Genomic DNA, 19,114 nt, shown 5'->3' with positions numbered 1-19,114 from the left:
CCAATCAAATCTAGGAACTATCACTGGTAACATTTTTTTAATAGTAAGGGCATAAAATGTCTCAGGATTTTGTGTAGCATTTCATTTAACAGCAGATTTGGAGGTAACCAAGTCTCAAATTTCAAACTACTAGAGCTGGATCTAAATTCCTGTGGGCAAAAACCCACACAGATACTTAAGAAGAAAATTGCTCCCCTCTACATTAGGTTTTAGCTGCAGGCAGCAACTGGCCACTAATCAAGAAGGGTCAGTAACTCAATCACCTTAAAAATCCAACACATTTATGTTCAGATTGTTTAACCTATTGAACTGAATTACTGGCTTTTCTCTGGCATGCCTAAAACAGATCGGTGCTACCAATTCTCATACCTTTTACCTGGGGACAGCTTAGGTTGTTTCTAAAACAAGAGTTGAAGGTAGGAGATAATAAATGGGTAACTGGGCCCTTTTACTTGAACTTTCTGAAAAGGCTCCCAAAAAGAAAATTCCAGAACTACTTTCCCCTTCCCTTAAAACCTGTTTATCTCATATGTGAGAATAGAAACTAAATCAATGAAAATTTCACAAGGAATAGGAGAATGGTTGTATATGATACTGTTGAACTACTTGCCCAGATGAAATTAGAGTTAGATTAATTTTTAATCACTCTTTTATAAATGACTAGATTTCCTTTTTTCACTCCTGTGGCTGACAGTAAGTCTGGAAAGTATTTCACCATTCCTTCACCCAGTTCTCTATTTATTTGAAGAATAACGTAATTCTTTGTCCAAAGCCAAGTGTACAGTGCTGCTCTGTATACAGTCTTACAGTTTTTAGCAGAATATATCACTAAAAGAGAAACCTTCTGTTTTCAAAAAGCATCATCTTAACATGATGAAGCTTACATATATATTCCATTGATTTAACTTAAATATTTTTCCAGACAGAATTCATATAAGCAAGGTCAAAATCAAGGAATCACAGTAGGTTTAAAAAAAGCTTAGATTTATTTTGCTTAATTTGTTTTTACAGAAACTGAGGTTTTAACCACTTTATTTTAAATTTTAATAAGCCGTTCTTCATTTCACTAAGAAGAGCACCTAAATGCATATTTGATAACTTGATTTAAGGATACTTTTTAAAAACTACAAGTGCTAGTTTTATATAGGAAAAAGCAAACGCGTTGCAGCTGAGGACCACAAAATACACATCTTAAATTTTGTTTCTGCAGAAGAGGATAGTCACTATAGCTGTACTGTCATAGCAGTATCAACTTTTCTTACTCTTGTTACAAAATGCAGCTTCTGTTACTGTGGTTTGTTCTCCAAGCAAAATGAGTTATACTTGTAGAAGTGCTTTTTAGGCAAGACAACAGTCTGCATGAGAACAACACCAACATGGAAACAGTTCCTGTGCCCCAGGCAGAGGAGTTGAGGGTTTAGAATAGGCCACAGTGTGAATTGGAAATTTAATGATAGTTGAAATATCATTAGCTATTTCACTGATTACTTTACCACAGGCCTCGAGCTACCAGGGGATAATAGGTACACCTTGAGTAGAAGAATGATTCTTCTCCCCTCCCCAGCACCAAACTGATGCTTGAGTGTAACCACATAATTTGGTTTTACAGGGATTTATAGCAATGTCTCATCCTTGGGTTTCAATTTACTAGTGTGGTCAGTGAAAAAGATGAAATGTGTTCAGAAATCCCCTTAAGCTATAGTCCCCTTACCTAATAGCTATTGGCTTTGGCACAACTTGCAAAGCGTTCCTGAAAAACACATACATTCCTCTTGTTTCGCAATTTACAATAAATCTTGTCTCTGTGTTGAAGTTTTCCTATAAAAACAAATCTTAAATACTCAAAGTTTCATAGTTTATTCATAAAATAATCTTAAAATGTGTACGAGATAAACAACAAATTTTATGTTGTGTGTATTGTGTGCTAATTTTAGACAAAACCAAATTATTTGGAGCTTTTTGTTGTAAGAAAAGGCTAAAAGTCACCTACTGCTCTTAGTAAGCAAATAGGAAAGATGAGCCACAAAACCATTCTGTCTAAGCAGACAACTATCATCAGTTAGCAATAATTCCACATTCCTGTGATGGTAAGTACCAGAATTATGCAGAAGAGCATCACAGTAATACAGATCGAGTGTGCCTGCCAACAGTGGCTGAGAGCTAGTGACTAAGTGCATGATCAATCCACAAAACCTTTTCACTAATTGGTTTTCCCCAGTCTGTTATCTGTTCAAAACTGTTGTTTATAAACTCCCCTAAATGAGACCTTTCTGAGCTAGTGGATATCACTTGCTAAGTACTTAAAAATACTGGAATACGTTAGAAGTACTTTAATACCAATTATTTCTTCATGTATTCTAGTTTTTCAGCCAAGTTTGGGGAGATTTTATCCTTGTTGTTTCTTGAAATTCTTGAAACTTGTGTAAGAAAGTCAGGGAGAGTCTCTGTAAAACTACACAGTCAAGCTGGACTCCTTCAGCCTTTTGGGGAACGCTACGCTGTTCAGGAAACAGGATAGGAGAAAAAGCTGGATTTAAAAAAAAAAAAGCTGTATAAAAAGCTAACATAGCAGCCACAGACCTAAAACCTTCTGGGGTGAGTTACTCTAAAAACAATTTTGATAACTGAGTTGAGACCAATACTTCTTTGGTTTTGTTTATTAAATTTTTCAGGTAATAGAAAGTGTCGTACAGACTGTGAATGGAAGAGATGGATGTGCCTTTCCTACAGGATGGTTATTAATTTTAAGGGGGTTTTCATGCTTCTGGAGTGTTTCCATTCATGGAAGCAGTAAAATCTTAACAGAATTCTAAGCCTGTACTCTTCAAATTTGGCTCTTGTACCACTGCTCTCATCTCAGACTGTGACATTAGTTCACCTTAAGGCATCGACCTTGTGCAGTGCTGATGTAAATCCTTTCTGAACACTCCTTGTTACTGCAGCTGAGAGTGCAGAAATTCCAGAGAACTCCAGCACTCTGGGTCGTGTGCTCCAATGGTGAGATGATTGCCTGCAGGTGAAGAGAAAATTGCAATTTAAGACAGAGCTTCCATACCAGGTGTGCATTGCTGAGTCAAGAGCAGGTATTGACAGGTCACTTCTTGTGCAGCACTGCCTGTCTTACTCCTCAGCAGAGGCAGGTCTGAAACCATTAGCAGTCATTAACACAGGCGTGCAAGCACACAAATGACTGTAACAATTCCATGGGATTTGACTTTATAAAAGTTGTTTTGAAAAGTCTCAGACAATGCAGTGTAACAGTGAAGCAGTGTGAGTAGGGATTGTTTGTGGAGAGATGACTATCCAAATTTTTTGAGCTTGAAAGAAGATAAGGTCATGTTATCAAATGCTGTTTATCAGCAGCATGGGGTAGAAGAAACTAGGGAGATGTGTCACTTCTTTTAGAAGAAGAAGGAAGGGCAATGTTGACTACAAATCATATTGTTATAGCTAATCCTAGTGCATTTAGAAGTTCTAAGAAGCAAAGTCATTTGGACTAAAATATTTGAAGAGGTATTCTGAATCATTAAAAATGAAGAGAAAATATGTTTTAAAATATTGTCTGAATTGTAAAATAACTGCTGTACATATAGAATAGACAGTGTCATATATTACTCTACAGCCTTACCTTTATTATTTCTTTGAGGTTAGTAATGCTAACCTGTTTGCTGTAAGATGCTACAAGATGTTTTCCAAGAAATAAGATGAAGTTGTCCTGTGTATTTTTTAAATCAAGTTAGTTGCAGTCTAACACAGACTAGTGATTACTTAGATTTGGCCTCCATAGAATAACACACACATCCCCCTGATTTTATTTTTTCTGAGGCTGTTTTACCTCCACAAAATATTGCTAGGCAAAGGGAAGCATCATTGCTGGAATGTGCTGACAAGAATTTAATAATGATGGAGCTGTGCAGCACATCTCTTCAGAGCTGATTGAAATAAATACTCACTCCAGGAGTTGAGAGTTGAACACATTTAACTATTGCAGAGGTCTCTGTCCCGTTCTTCCTCACAGGAAAAATACCCTTGGAAGAGGATATTTCACATCACATTGAAAGAGAATATTGAATATTCTGTGAAGTGGGGGGTCCCATCATAGTTGCAAATTTGCAAGTAGGTCTTTTTGTGCTGTTAGTTTCTGTTTGCCATTTGAGATGTTCAGAGGCTGAGGTCATAGCTTCATGAGCATTTTTTCTGGCAATAAGACTAATTTTAACCATCATCCATCACTTTTCCTGCCTATCCATTCTGCTTATGTGGCAACAGAATGGAGAATCAGAGGACTGACCTAGATTAAAGACAGCCTTGTTTTATGCAGCTGCACAAAGGGGTGTATGCTGGAGTAGGTTGGAGTTGCCAGAGAAACACATGTACGTTCACCAAATTTCAGTATTAATTAATGACACAGATGCCAGCTCTACAGTGTGCAATGCTTTTCAAACATAACTGTAACTCTGAAATCTGCAGAGACATTGAAGAGGGAATTTACAGAGGCAAGCTTTAGCCCAAGGATACAAGCCTCTATGAGTCATCTCTAAAGTCCAGGAAGAAAGGCAGGACTTCTCCGTGTCCTAGGATTTATTTTGACCTCAGTCTTATCTCATGAAGTGGGCTACAGAGCAAAGAAGTTACTGCTTACCTGTAAATGGGAAAACTCTCACAATCTATTGGTTATTTTCAGCATTGCAGAGTGTAGGGCTGGCGCCTGTATCAAAAGACAAGATTTATATAAAATATTTTAATTCTGCAGAATTTTGGGAAGCTCTCTACCAGTTACAATGGGGACCACTAAGACCCTTTTGTTTTCCATCACAAAAGCTGATCCTAGGAGCTGGACATATGTGCAGGTTTATCTGTTTTGTAAGTTTCAGTGGCTGTGGATTGTTGGCATTTTTCATCAGCTGTATTTCTCTTCTGATAGCTGTGAGTGTGCTTAAAAATCAGGAGAATTTACAGAATTACAGAATTGTGAGGGTTTGAAGGGACCTATGGGGATCATCCAGTCCAAGCCCCCTGCCGAGGCAGGGTCCCCTAGAGCAGGTTACACAGGAATGCATCCAGGTGGGTTTTGAGTGTCTTCAGAGAGGGAGAATCCATGACCTCCCTGGGCAGCTTTAAGGGATTTAAAACTGTAATCAGAGCTTAGGATGAGCTCTTCAGTGCCTTTTACTCAGTGGTAAAGTATTTGTTAAGAGAGAAACACTGAGAGGCCTCCTCTAATGAATGGATTGCTGATTTAATTTGCTGAGTATTTTGCCTAGAACTCACAGAACTGTCATAACACTTTTTATGTGGAGTATAAAAATGTTAGTGAGACAAATATTTTACATATTTTGATAGTAGACATCTGCTGCACAGACTAATATTGCATATTTTCAGTGAACCCATAATAGTTTGCGTTTCAGCATCGATTGCAGAGACATTGGTTCCCACATTCCCCTATTTCCCCTTGTCTTGGAGTGTCCTGACAATATGCAGCAAAGCTTTTTTTTTCCTCCAAGAGTGTTACTTTAAAAATAAAAAGAAGAGAAGCAGCTATGTGAAGTCTTGCCTTTGGGTGAATTTCTCAACTGTCCGTTCTAGGAGATAGCATTTCCTTTGTTCCAAGTGCAGAAACTCAGGCCTTTACTGAGGAAGGGCAGAAGCACTGCCATCAAAGAAGACTCACATGGATTTATGTCACTTATCAATGAGCAGTTACCCATTGATGCTTACAAGTAGTTCATAATTCTCTCTGAGTTGACAACGTTTTTGTGGGTTCATATTCTTCATCTGACAAAACGGCTATAACACTTTTGCCAAAGGCAGTGTTTTTCAAGGCTTAGCTTCCCTGGTGCCAAGGACTCTTCAAAAGCAGACCAAAAGCCAAGTACTAGTGGCATAAAAAGCCTACTGTGGCAATAGAAAAGGCTTTAAAAACTTTTGTATTTGTTCACACAAGTCTTTCAGTGTGGAAAATCATGTTTTTAAGCTTCATTAACTTCATAAGACTACAAACTAAGAGTCCAGTGTTTTGTGCATTTTTATGCATTTAAATTTTAAGACAAAGAGCATTAAATTTGAAATGCAGATTACAAGCAAGCAAGGAAAAAAAAGGATTTTCACCCCAGAACAAAGTGCTGTGAGATCCGTAGTTCTGCAGCACTCCAGCATAACCCTAGATTGAAGTTTTGAGTGAGCTGTTCATAGAAAAATGCAAAATCCTTTGAGCAATGCACAAGAGGATGGATTGGCCTATAAAAAAAGAGTGATTACTATAAGCTGCAAGACAAGTATGTCTTTGCCATGCTGTGTTGCCTCAAATCTTCCAGCACTGTCTACCTGTCTAGGATGTATGTAGTGTTAAAACTTCAAAGTCACTGAGAATTTTTCAAAATCCCATACTCTTACTACTCCACAAACAGTTTGATATAATGAAATACCTATTCTGGCATGCAGGGTGAGATCTGAGTGACGAAACGTGGAATGGCAGAGAGGCTGGAAGCAGAGGATGTTTAAGGTCCCTTCTGACCCAAACTGTTCTGTGATTCTATGAATATCTCCAAGTACTGAAGTCTGGGATTCTAGGAAATGTGACTTGACTTCCCAGCATGCACCAAACGTTGAGTACGTTCAAGTTCAACATTAAGCAAGTATGTAAATAACATATATGGTGCTTGCAGCAGTTCTGTCATGCACAGAAGTTACAAGTCCAAATGTTAATACAGAATATGCTATTTAAATGGGAAACAAAGCAGTGATTCATCACAGTATGAACACCATCTCTTCTTTATAGTTGTTCCATAAAATTCACACAATTTTATATGTTACTCTTGAAATAACACAAATTGAATTCCAGAGTTGCTTTCATGTGAGAACCTATGGGCTTATACAAGAGTTGTGTGAATGACTTCACTTTGCAGTGCTATTGCTTGGCAAATTCTAGAGCTGCAACATAAGATTCAGCAACTGTTGGATTTCTGTGTGGCATCTCTGCAGCCATCTAAACACTCAGTCTTTAAAGTAATCTCTCTGCTTCCATTGCTGTCTGCTTTTCATTTCCGTTATTGAGCTAAATTACAGATAAAATTTACCACCTTTGGAAATTTAATTTGGTTAGCACAGTAGTTTGCAGGTTTTCTGTAAGCCAGAATTTTTCATTCAACTTCACAGCAAATCTGACCCTGCATTCCTTCAGATGTCTCTAAAACCTTTAATACCTCTCCTGTAGAGTCCTGGTGAGTTCCCCTGCTTTGATTCACAGATGAGAGGAGCAATGAGGAGCGTTGTGTTCCCACAGCTGCAGGGATGGGGGCTGCACCACTCCGTGCTGGGCACACCCCGGGTGTGTCCCAGGCACCTCGGAGACCACTGGGCTGCACTTGGATTTGGGGAGGGACTGGGCACAGTCCAGGATGTGCAGCCTCTCTGCAGGACATGTTAGGGATGTAGACGTACATCTAGTCTGCAAACTCGGCATTCTAAAAGCCATGAGCTGGTCTGAGCTGTGTAGTTTCAGGGAGAATGTGGTTCTTGCAGCCGGTGGCTGTGTGGCAGGCAGGGAGAGAGATGTGCCTGAACAGGAAATCACAGGGGATTGCAAACAGCGACCTGCTTCTATCTGAATGTTTCCCACGTTTGTCATCTAAGCAAAGGGGATTGTAGAACTTTTAAGATTCAAATTAGGAGGTTTTTTAAATCATCAGTTTTAACTATTTGAGTAGTGTTGTGGTGGACTGTACTGTTAACTAAAACTTAACCACCTTATGCATGGATTATTCCATTTCTAAAAGTGGAGACAAATGAGTGCTCGTGTTTACAGCCCTGTGAGACTGCATTCGGTTCAAAATGATTTTTGTTTTGCTTAGGAAAGTAGGAGTGATCAACTAGTCCTGATATGTGTAAATTCTTAGAAGTCTTAGTAAATTTCTTTAATTTGTTCTGTCTTGTTTGTGTAATCTAGAAAATATTCATCTTTGTCAAAAAAACTTCACCAGAGTAAGGAAATAAAACTAGATGAGGCTGCTACTGCAGCCTTAAAGCAAGCCACTGTAGTGCACATATATTTCTTAAAACAATTTTTTCCCCCCACAGACCTAAAGATTTTCGAAGGAAGTAATAACAAGAAAAGAAGAAGTGCCATCAGGAGTGTCTCTCCTCCTTCAAAGAAAATTCTTGTAATATGGAAGCATCTGTGCAGCTCAGTCAACCTTTCTATGCTGAATGTTTCTGACAGCTGTTAGCAAACTTGACTTGGCAAGATTATAGAAATTACTGTATTTGAAATAGATAAGAATAAGTATTATCTTGTTAATACCATCTGTACTCTGCATTGTGTGATATGATATTTGTTAATGACATTTGATTTGATACTGTTATTAAAGAATTAATAACTTTGTAATGAGTATTTGTGTCTCATAAAAACAATACATTGACTACTGCTATGAAGTAGCTCACTCTAAAAGTTGCTAAACTTGAATTCCATGCAGGAGGAGCAGAGAATAATTATGGTCACCACCCATAAGTTTTCATCCTTGAGCTTTGGCTATCTTGATACATTGTGCTCTAAGAAACAAAATGACAACTACTAGTTTTTAATAATCTTACTCTTTCAGGCTACTGTTCATTTGCATCAAAATCTTTGGTGTGCTGAGTGACAATAGCAAGGGTGACTCTACTTTCTAGCTGCTGAATGTCATTAAATCTGTTCCTAATGGTGTTTTAGTCTTGATGCTGAGATGTTACATGGTTGTCATTGGGAGATTCGATATCCCTGCAGTTCTGTCTGCCTTGGAAAGCAGGCAGGCAGAGCACTGCTCCAGCTGGGCATGGCTTTTGAAGATGGCACACTCTGGACTCCAGTGTTGGTGATTCTGCTTGATACCAACCAAAACACCCATCTGGGGCTGTGCAGTGCGTTTTCTGAAGTGACTCTTCCTCACTAGGAGGAGGTCTGCTGTCAACCCAGTGAAGAACAGATTTCATTAAAGAGCTTATTGAAATAACAGGCAGTAAGGGCAGATCACAGAGAGATACTTTTCCCTTTTTTCCACCTTCAGCCTCAGTCTGATTTTCATTCAAGTCACAGGAACATGCCTTACTTACTTTAAGGAACATATTACAGAACAAAGCAGCAACATTTTTATTATGAAAACCAAAAGAGGAAACCAAATTTAAGTGTTCAATGATGCCAAAAAATAGTTAAAATTTACTTCACTTTAGCAAGCTACTTCCCTGAAATTCCATTCTGTTTTCCTGCTCTGAAAACCCTCAAGCCAAAGCTATTCTGTAGATAAGTAAAGCACCTGTTGTTTTTTGTGTTGCAGGAAATGTTGGTACATTTTTTGCCAAATTTTACAATGTTTTGTGAGGAGAATTTGAGTGTTCTACACCTGTTTCATACAAGCATCGTACAGGAAAAAAACCAGTTGCTTATTTATAACCATATTTCATTACATGAAATAATGATTTGGTATTGGGCTGGCCTTTCACATTCAGATGGGCTTATCCCAGGAAAAATTCCTGCCTAGTGAATGTGCAGCCTTCGCTTCCACGTCAGTTACTACACTGTAGTAACCAGTGAAAGTATTTGTGAAAGTCCTAGGTTGCACTCTTTTCTGTGTAAGGACACAGTACACAGTTTATTGTTAAGATCTGTGTGGCATCAGCTGTTCATTATGTGCTGAATAGTTCAGTCAGCAGCTTCAGTTTCTTAGGTGGTCTGGAAAAAATATGAGACACTTGATTATTCAGACCGGATTTTGTAGAAAATCTTGGCTGACTGTGTCTTACTTCTTCTGGCAAACACACAATTCCTGAATAGTATTTTTGTAATTGGGTCATGCCCACTAGTTACTCTTTACTACTAAGGTATATTCAGCAAGTGACTGATTATATGATTGATGAAACCAGAAGCATTCTGGTCAGCATGGTGCCAGTAAATGGCACAGTAAATAGAAAGTTAAATTAACTACTGCAATTGAAGCTTGTGCTTTAGTATATAAATTGTTATAAAATTGGAATGAATACGGCCACTTTATTATCCCCAAGTTATTTGTTTAATTCACTCCACGTACATCCCTGTGGTGTGAGGAGGTGGCAGTGGCAGCCGATTGTGCAGGTGGCCCACACAGGGGATCCCTCAGGCCGAGAGCACCCGAATTCCTGTGAGAGGGGTGCTGGGCTGCTTCCAGATGCTCCCCCAGCTCAGGAGTCTGGTGTGGGAGCTGTTGGATCAGCAGAGCACAGGTGACATCGACTGCACACCACAAGCGCTCTCAGGGATTTGGTCAGCATCAGGATGGTACATGGAATAAATAACACCAATTGCCTTATTTTGATCAGTTTGATTATGCTGTCCCTACATCCCTGGTGTTGCCTTATCACTCTCAGTGGTTCCACAAGAACTTGAGATTTGGATATAGTGTTGCAGGATGGCCAGTCAGGACTAATATATTGTGCACTGTTAGCAGGAGACTCAAAGTCTTTCAAGGACAACACGAGCAGAATTGCTTGAAATCAGTTCCATCAGTCATTTCTCAATCACTTCCACAGGACCTGCAGGTCAGCATATCTCAGGCAGAACTCTGAGCTGTGTCAGTAGAACATGGGTGGGAGTGGGCTACCCAGGGAGGGGCAGGGGGAGTTTGCAGTGGAGTAAATTAACACAGGTGTTCACAGCCAGTGCCAGCAGGGAAATTAATCCTGTGACCCCAGGCATTACTGTGTTTAGTTTTAATAATGCCTCTGAGTATCAGTTGCATGTGCCAGGCTGTGGTACCTGCTTGTGGCCAAGAGAGCCATGCTCACATGAGGCCTCAATGTTCTACCTCAAGTGGGGTTAAGCTGCTAAAAAAAGTCCATAAACTACATTATACTTTTCTACCTTCTATTTGAATTGCAAGTGTGGGTAATGAAATGACGTTCAACTCACATTCCATCAACTTTTATCGCCTTTCCCCAAGAAAATGGTTGGAGTCAGAGGTGAAAGAAGTAATGGGAAAACAGAAAGAACTTAGGAAGCCCCCCAGCCAGACCCTGCTTGTCATGTGCAAATCGTGTGTGCTACTAATGAGGCTGAATTCTAGGTGAGATAATTGGAGATTACACAGTAAAGGTACCCATTCATCTTCTTCCTGGTGAGCTAAGGGAGCTGCTGGCAGTGGCCAGAGGCCAAACCTGACAGGTTTTTCTTTACTGTAGAATATGGCTAGACCCCCTCCGAGTCAGGGATGAGCAGGAAGACATCCTAGGATATATAGCACAGCCTCTCCATGTCTGTATCAGGCTGAAGAAAAAGTGTTTCAAACTTACGCTTTCAACTTAAATGGATATTTTTGAGCTAAATCTTGCTCAGTCTCTACTGTTCAAAACTGTTTATTGAGTCTTTATAACTTACCTTGTTTGTAGATGATGAATTGCTCTGTGCTCAAGTGGTTGGGTTGGCATTTTGCCTTCCTCTCCTTGTTAGCTGATCCAAGTTGCCATCCCAACTACACTTGCCAGGCTTTTGGCTTGGGCATGTTGGCATGTGGAATCTCACATCCACAGTTGGTACAACTACCTCAGCTCGTAGTTACTTTCTGCATTTGTCCATATACAATTTTAAAAATAAGGCTAAATGATGTTTTTAGTACATCCTTTAAAATAAAACCATTGCCCCGAAGTGTTGAAAACAGGAAATGTATTTCCTTCTCATTACATTCTATCCCCTGAAGGTCTAATGCGATTGTTTTGAGTTAAAAATCAAATGAATACAGAATTACCATACAAAAGCTTGCCACTTTTATTTGCATACAAAACAGAAATGAAAAAGGTTCACAATAAATTATCAGTGTGCTCCCACAGAACATTCTTGTGTATTTATTTTAGGTGAGTTAAGAAAACAATTGTCTGTTAATGTAAGAAATCTTTGCAAAAGGATAGTAAGTCGGGTTCAAGGACACTTGATGCATTGTTCTCCAGTGGATTTAGTCAGGTTACTCTGCTAGTAAAGAAATTCATCCAAAACAAACAGAAAATAATCAGGGAAAAAAATGGATAACAAAACATTAACTTTTGTGAATGGTTCTAAGTACACCACCTAGCCAGATGCATTTTTTCAGATACAGTTAGAAGAGTGAACGGAACAGTAGAGAAGGATCTACAAGTGACCTTTCATCATCAGCTAGCACCAACCCACTAACATACTAAACTTCTGGCATGCAAGATTATTACCATTATTTGTTGTGTCAACTGGCCATGTACACTTTTTTCTCCTTTAACATAAGAGCCTGTAAACATCTTTAGTGACAGGTGAAGCACTGGGACAAAAGGCCGAAGACAGGTGTGCATAAAACGTTTCCCTTTTTTGAAGAGTTCATTGAGAGGGGCTCTTTCCGTTCGCCTTTGTGCGTCCTGGGCTCTGGGCGCTCCTTTTGGCGATTCTCCTCGCGAAGCGACTGATTCCCGGGGATCTCAGCTCAACGGCTTCCATCTCTTCTTGAACAGGAGTAAACTCTGGTTGAGCAAGATGAGGTGATGGATAGGACTGGGAGTATGGGGATGGTAAGGGGTAGGACCCGTGAACTACGTACGGCTGTTGCTCACCATCATAAAGGTCCTCAGGGTCATAGATTTGGTAGGAGTTATGTGGCAACTGCACTACTGGGATGTCTTGATCAGTTGGCTCACCGTATCCACCTTAACCCACCACCACCAAGAGTATTCACACCGTTAACACAGGAGAAGGGGAGTAGAAAATTAAAGCATTCATTAGGAAATTGACATTTTATATATAAGATACATTTCTATATCATGTGTGTGAGTATATAATATATAATCTTTAAATACACATCTTTTATTCACATAAATGAACAATGAAAACATTTAACAAAATTAATAAGCCGGAGCAATTGGAAACCCACCAACAGACAGCCAAGTTAGTTGGAAACCACCACCACAATTTGTCAAATGTCCAGTTGTAATACTGTGCTCATTATACACTGCACACTCTGCCTGCTATAGCTTATTCCAATTATGGGCTAGAATACATGATTAGCAGGCAAAACTGGGTCAGGCAATAATTTTTAGCAGTGCCAGGAAGCCAAGTGCATGTACAGCAGCTGTAAGTTCATTAGTGGTAGTCATTATCGTTGCTGGAAAGCACAGAGCAGTTCAGCATCCATCTCTGACCTTCAGCCCAATGAGACCTGAACCAGAATGAGCCTTTCACCTTCTGGATTGGTAGCCATTGTAAGGGATTGGGCCTTAAAACAGGAAATGAACAACGGGGAGGGGAAGTGAGGAGAAAGGATAGGAAGAGACGACAACAAAAACATTCAGGTAAGTAAAACATACAAATCAGCTCAGGGGCAGATTAAACTGTAAACATCAAACAAATATGCCTTATGCATAACATTTGTAGTTTAGTGCTTTACTGATAAATTTTGATTTTAGGTTGGGTGATATAATTTTTGGTAATTTGTTAACTTTTTCCCATGGCCTTTCCGTGCTATAACAAGATGGGAAAGTAGGATACAGAGAAGATATAGAAAGAATCATTTTCTCCAGATGGCTTCACTGGTTAATGATGGACACGTGCATCCCTGTGCCAGGTTACACTACACTACTAGGTTTAGTAAGGGTCATGCTCTCATGCCACTCAGAGGCACATGGAAGGGGAAGTTGAGCAACACGTTTGAAAAACTACAAGTGTAAAAACTCTGCTGTCACAAACATGAGTTGGCAGGGCTTCAACAGAGACTATTGAGATGGAGCAGGCTTGTACAACTACACAAACACATACAGGACAAAACCCACTAGACAGGATCAGTTTTACAGGCTGGGATCAGACGGTGGTCACTTCCCTTTGGTCACTATGCTGGGTCGCCTTCTCTTCATGCTGCAGTCCCACAAAGCAGAGCCACACTGGACACGTGGGTTTTTAGGGAGCCACCACATTTTAGTGCAAGGTTCATTGGTAGCCTCCATCTCACTTGGGCTGTTAGAAAATGCCACCCACACCTCTGCAAACGGCAGCTGTCCCGACTCCTCACTACTCACCTCCCATGCCATACCCAGCGCAGGAGGATGGGTCACAGTACCCTGGAGGCCCTGCAGGACCCTGAGAGCCCGGGGATCCCGTGTGACCAGCAGGACCTCGTGGGCCTGGAGATCCTGGTGGTCCCGGGCTGCCAGTTCGACTTTCTCCTGGAGGTCCTGCATAGAACAGGGAGACGAAACATCTGAGTAGTGTCTTTCGTGAAAGCAGGGATAGGAGGCCATCCTTCCTGGCCTGGAAAACATGGCACTGAGTGTGTTATAAACACTTCCAGGGGCAGCTTGAGCAGAGGAGCAAGGCATCCTGGCTCTGACTCCCCTGGGCAAGCTGAGGGAAAGACTTCAGCCTCTGGCAAGAAAGAGAGAGCAGCAGCCTGAGAGGAGACCCACTCCAAAGGAGCTTCCTCTCTGGCTGCTGCTTCACAGCTTCTAGCCAGAACTGGAGCAAATGTTTCACCAAACATCAGACTTCTGGAAGGGGATTTTCATGGGGAAAGGACAGTCCTGGATGCCTGCACAGCTCTTGATTCCTCCTACTCCCTTTCAATACAGTTTCTGGGTAATGCTGTGACTTGATACCAGTGCCTAATGGCCAGGATATCTTCATGAGGTCAATGCAATTTTACTCCTGTTTCAATAGGACCTGGTTATCACTCTCTCTGCTTTTTCAGGACCTAAACATAAATCCATGTGATACAATGTGCTAATTACTATACATTTCTCTGTCAACCCAAGTTTAGGTATGACAATAAGTGAATGAGAAAACATGCAATTATTCCAGATTAATATTTTCTCCTTCCAGAACCCATGTCTGAAAAAAAAACAAACTTGAAACATTTTAAAAAGGTGGGCTTGGAGAAGCAGTTTATCATAGGGAAAATGAAAATACATTTGTGATGGGGGACATCATCATGTGGCACATCTCAACATGATATTACATACATAATAAGAACATTATGAGAGTTAAGGTGCCTGAACTGCTACTCTTCTGCTACTCTCCTTAAGGAGAAGGACAGAGCTGCTGTAAGCTTCTTCACATGTGGGTCAGAGTGGTCTAAGACAGATGCCTCAAATGTAAGTTTACCTGTGGATCCTGGTGGGCCTCGGGGTCCCTGTGTTCCAACACCTGGATTGCCTTTTTCTCCTTTCTCACCTGGTAAACCTAAGGAAATAGTATTCAGTCACATTTTGATCAAAAGAGTGAGCAGTGCTTATTATTTAACCAGGATTATCATTCCATATGTTATTTTTCATCTAAAAAGAGATGGCAGAGAAGGAAGGAGATGAAAATTAAAAATTATTTGGTTCTTTTTCTGTCCCTCCCTGACAGCCTCTGAAGGGCAATGTCATTCTTGGGGTCTTAAAGATTCCTGCTGCTATGGTGGTTTCATCAGGATGGTATGTAGAGGCATCAGCCAGTTTCCAGGCTGCAGTTCCTGTGGAAAGTGCTTCTGGACTACACCAAGGTGCAACTATAGTAAGTCAGAAGAGTCTTCCAATCCTCGTAGCTATAAATTACTGTGTGGCCCAGAAAAGTCAAATTTTTAGTGGTACTGCAGATTTTCCTTCAAACATTCAAACACTAAAGAGTGGTTCAGCACACGATTGTTCATAGAGTTGTTACCTGTTACAGCAGATTGTTGCTAACACATGAGAAAGGAGTTTCTTCACAGTCAAAACCTGACTCCCAAATAAAGCCCAATCTGAGTGTTTCCCAGTCTTGAAACTGATATTCCAACAGGCAGAGCCAGTCAGTTGTGTTCCTGCACTCACTTGTGGGACTAAATTTCTCTCCTTGTGTCTGATCCATGGAGATCCCAAATCTAGTAATTCAGAAAAAGCACTACTTACTTCCAGCTTTCCATCTCCTTCTGCACTACTTCTATGGCATCCTATAAAAACACTTTCTATATGTAGCCATCACAATAAGCAGTGTTGAACTATAGTAGGTGTAGAAACTATAAATTCCAGACCCTAAGTTTCCACTGGTGACTTGGAAACTCTCATAAAGTCTATGTTTGATTTGGATGGTTCAAAGACACCAAATCCAGGCTGGTTTGTGGGACTTCCCCCCCATTTTCCAGACCTCCCTCCCAGCACTGGTAATTGCTCTCCTGGCTTCACAGCTTCTCCACTTTCAGAGTCAAAGTCTGTACATGGTACCTTCATCAACACAGAGCAGAAAGAAAACAGCTGCTGCCCTGGATGGGGCAACATCTACAGCTCCAACTGACTGGGCTCCTTCCTTCCTCTCTGCTCAGGTAACTGCTACCTCTTAGGGCAAAACAGCTGGAGAACACCTCATTTTTGCTAGGAATCATAGAATCACAGAATAGGCTGAATTGGAAGACAGCACAAAGATCATCGAGTCTGATTCCCAGCCCTGGATCATTCCCAAGGGCCACACCAAAGTGCCAAACACTTTTCCAAATGGTTTTTGAGCATTGTTCAAATGCTTCTTGAGCTCTGTCAGGCCGATGCTGTGACCAGTTCCCTGGGGAGCTGCTCCAGTGCCCAAACACCCTCTGGGTCAAGCACCTTTTCCTTATATTCAACCTAAACCTTCCCTGACACAACTTCAGGCTGTTCCCTCGGGTCCTGTCACTGCAGACCACAGAGATCAGTGACTGCCCCTCCTCTCCTCTTCACGAGGAAGTTGTAACTGCAATGAGCTCTCTCCTCCATCTCCTGGCTGAACAAACCAAGTGACCTCAGCCCATTCTCATCAGGTTTCCCCTCAGGGAGTCACAGAATATCTTTTTTACCTTCTTAAGCTAATTTGTAATGGAAGCAAATAAGTAAATAAGAAGTCTAAGTGTGGAAAAAAAATTGTAATTAGAACCCATCAGTGGCAAAGAATGGCTCACATCAAGTTTATAAAATATGAGTCCACTAAAAACTGAACTGGATTCTCTATCTGTGGAGGAGTTCTGGGTCTTCTGAAGGAACAAGAGGCTTCCAGGACAACATATTGTCTGACCTAGCCACGTGGAAAACAGGCCACACCACTGCAACCTAAATCCACAGTAAGCAAGTAATTTTTAACAAAAGCATGATGATTTCTTTATCTTACCTCTACAAGGTTCTTTGCCACTGTCCTGGCATAGTTAAAGCATTGCCTGTTTCTCTTTATTGCCTTTTATTTCATTCCGTTGCAGAATTTTGAGGGAAGTGTGGTGGTTTTTTTTTTCCAGATGCCCGAAATTTGCTTAGCCCTGGCTTTCTTCAAACATATGCAGAAACTTATCTATTGCAATTCTCTACTTGGGCTGCAGGCTTTGTAACAAGATAAATGTATCCAAATTACCTCTTACACACAGGACCAGCAAGAAAAGGCTTGCCCTTTGCAAAATCAAAGTCTGTTTGTGTGAATGACTTTTTTCCTAAGAAGACTGACCCATTACAACCATCTACAATCTACACAGATGTTTAGTACAAGGACCATTGCTTATCCTACTGCATGATAACATTACTTGGCGACTTCAAAGGCAACAGCCACGATGTTTTGAAATCACAGCCTGCCAAGCACTCTATTATAATTATTAACACACATAAAACTACACACCCATATGTGATGTTCACAGGATGAAACGTCAGTAAGAAACACTAAACATGGAACAAATCTACTCAGCCTAAGAAGAAAACATTCATTCCAGAATAAATTATTAATCTCTTGTGGAGGACAAACCTTCTTTGAAATTAAACACCGAAGGCCAAGATAAAAGCTTGCATCAGGTTTCTTTTAATCTGATTTCCAGTAAAGTTTATCCAAGTTACAGAGAACATAAACACTGATGCAAAAATATCCTACTCCTAAGGCAAAATGGTCATGAGTTAAAGCCATGGGCTTCCCTAAGGGATTTAAGATACTTACAGACCTAATAAATGGTCTCATTCCTAATAAATGGCAGAATATTCAAAATTCACCCAAGGCATCTTTGGTGCCAGCAGAGTATGGCTTTACAGAAAGCCAACCAGACAAGCCATCACTCTTGTGTTTTGTGCAGTTTACTGCATTGTAGGTTACTGCATTGCAGGTTACTGCACTGTAGGTTACTGCACTGTAGGTTGCTGCACTGTAGGTTGTTGCAGTGGTTGATTGCCCTCAGAAAGAAAGCGTGTATATCAAAACTTGCCATTTGAGTTAAGAATGCCTTCAGATCCCAGGAGCTGCTTTCATATTTGTGCTCTGGATATGCTTCAGCAATACCATCAAATTGTCCCTCCCCTTCATGCTAACCATGGGTTTATGTCTTGTCCCCATCCAAGATAAGCAATGTCTTCAGTTCGGCCCCATGGAGATCACAAGCAACTGAAATCAATTATTTCCAACCCTTCACTAAAGATAACTTTGCTAGCATCAGTTATTGAAAACAAAACCAAGGTCATGAACACATTCTCTAGCAAAGAAAAATAAATTTCCATGGTTTCTGCACAAATGGAAATCTCAGGTGTTCTTTATCTAATTTTGTCTTTAAGAGAATACTATCCTGTGAGGAGAACTATGTATTGCACTTAAGAAAAATTAAACTACTACCAAAAATGTCCTCTTTTCAAGACGTTCAGCTGTGAGCATAGTGTATAATAACACAGGGTTGTGACTTTTTTCTTTTTTAATCCAGATGAAGCTAAAACTGGAAATAAAAATATTTAATTGACTCAACTGGCAAAAGTTCCATTTAATTCCGCAGAAATTTTGCCATCACAGCTGTAAACGTGGCTTTTGATAACACATGTTTAACTGGCTCTTTCATATTAAGCCAGGAAGCAAATAAGGAGGAAGCTGTGCTTGAGAACAGTAACTTTCCCAGTGACAGTTTAGGTATTTATTTTACTTTAATCATAGTGGGATGGGCTGAGTAGCTCTAAATTTTATTCACTACTAGGTTTTATTCTTGCTAGTAGTAAGAGCTACTTCAGTAAGAGCTGAAGTCCATTCAATAGTAGAAAAACTGCACTTTCACGGCATCTGAAAGCTAGCAGAGTCTTAGAATAATTTTTACTATGGCTTTTCGATTTTCCACAAAGTTGAGAAAATTACCCATATATTATAAAAATAACTGGAAACCAAAAAGAATAAAAAACCATGTTG

General features: G+C 40.3%; 2 protein-coding genes across 10 annotated transcripts in view; one reads left to right on the top strand and one right to left on the bottom strand.

The window, feature by feature from the left end:
- The window catches only part of MRPL13 (mitochondrial ribosomal protein L13), a 29,595-nt gene extending 21,212 nt beyond the window's left edge, over positions 1-8,383 (top strand). For both annotated transcript variants that reach the window (XM_014870124.2, XM_088178822.1), the window contains exon 7: positions 8,077-8,383. In XM_014870124.2, coding sequence (XP_014725610.1) covers positions 8,077-8,101 — 25 coding nt within the window. In that variant the 3' untranslated portion in view covers positions 8,102-8,383. The remainder of the gene's footprint in view (positions 1-8,076) is intronic.
- Positions 8,384-11,743: 3,360 nt separating this feature from the next.
- COL14A1 (collagen type XIV alpha 1 chain) overlaps positions 11,744-19,114 on the bottom strand; it is a 112,035-nt gene continuing 104,664 nt past the window's right edge. For 4 of the 8 annotated variants that reach the window (XM_088178797.1, XM_014870115.2, XM_014870116.2 and 1 more), the window contains 3 exons: positions 15,107-15,184; positions 14,026-14,181; positions 11,744-12,663 (listed from right to left, as the gene is read on the bottom strand). In XM_088178797.1, coding sequence (XP_088034923.1) covers positions 12,341-12,663; positions 14,026-14,181; positions 15,107-15,184 — 557 coding nt within the window. In that variant the 3' untranslated portion in view covers positions 11,744-12,340. Of the gene's footprint in view, positions 12,664-12,687; positions 13,230-14,025; positions 14,182-15,106; positions 15,185-19,114 lie in introns of those variants that run through there. The other 4 variants (XM_014870117.2, XM_014870119.2, XM_014870120.2 and 1 more) reach the window with 3 other exon arrangements.

This window comes from Sturnus vulgaris, chromosome 1 (genome assembly GCF_052056855.1).
Source record: "Sturnus vulgaris isolate bStuVul1 chromosome 1, bStuVul1.hap1, whole genome shotgun sequence".
NCBI lineage: Eukaryota > Metazoa > Chordata > Aves > Passeriformes > Sturnidae > Sturnus > Sturnus vulgaris.
This window is presented reverse-complemented; position numbering and strand designations above follow the sequence as displayed.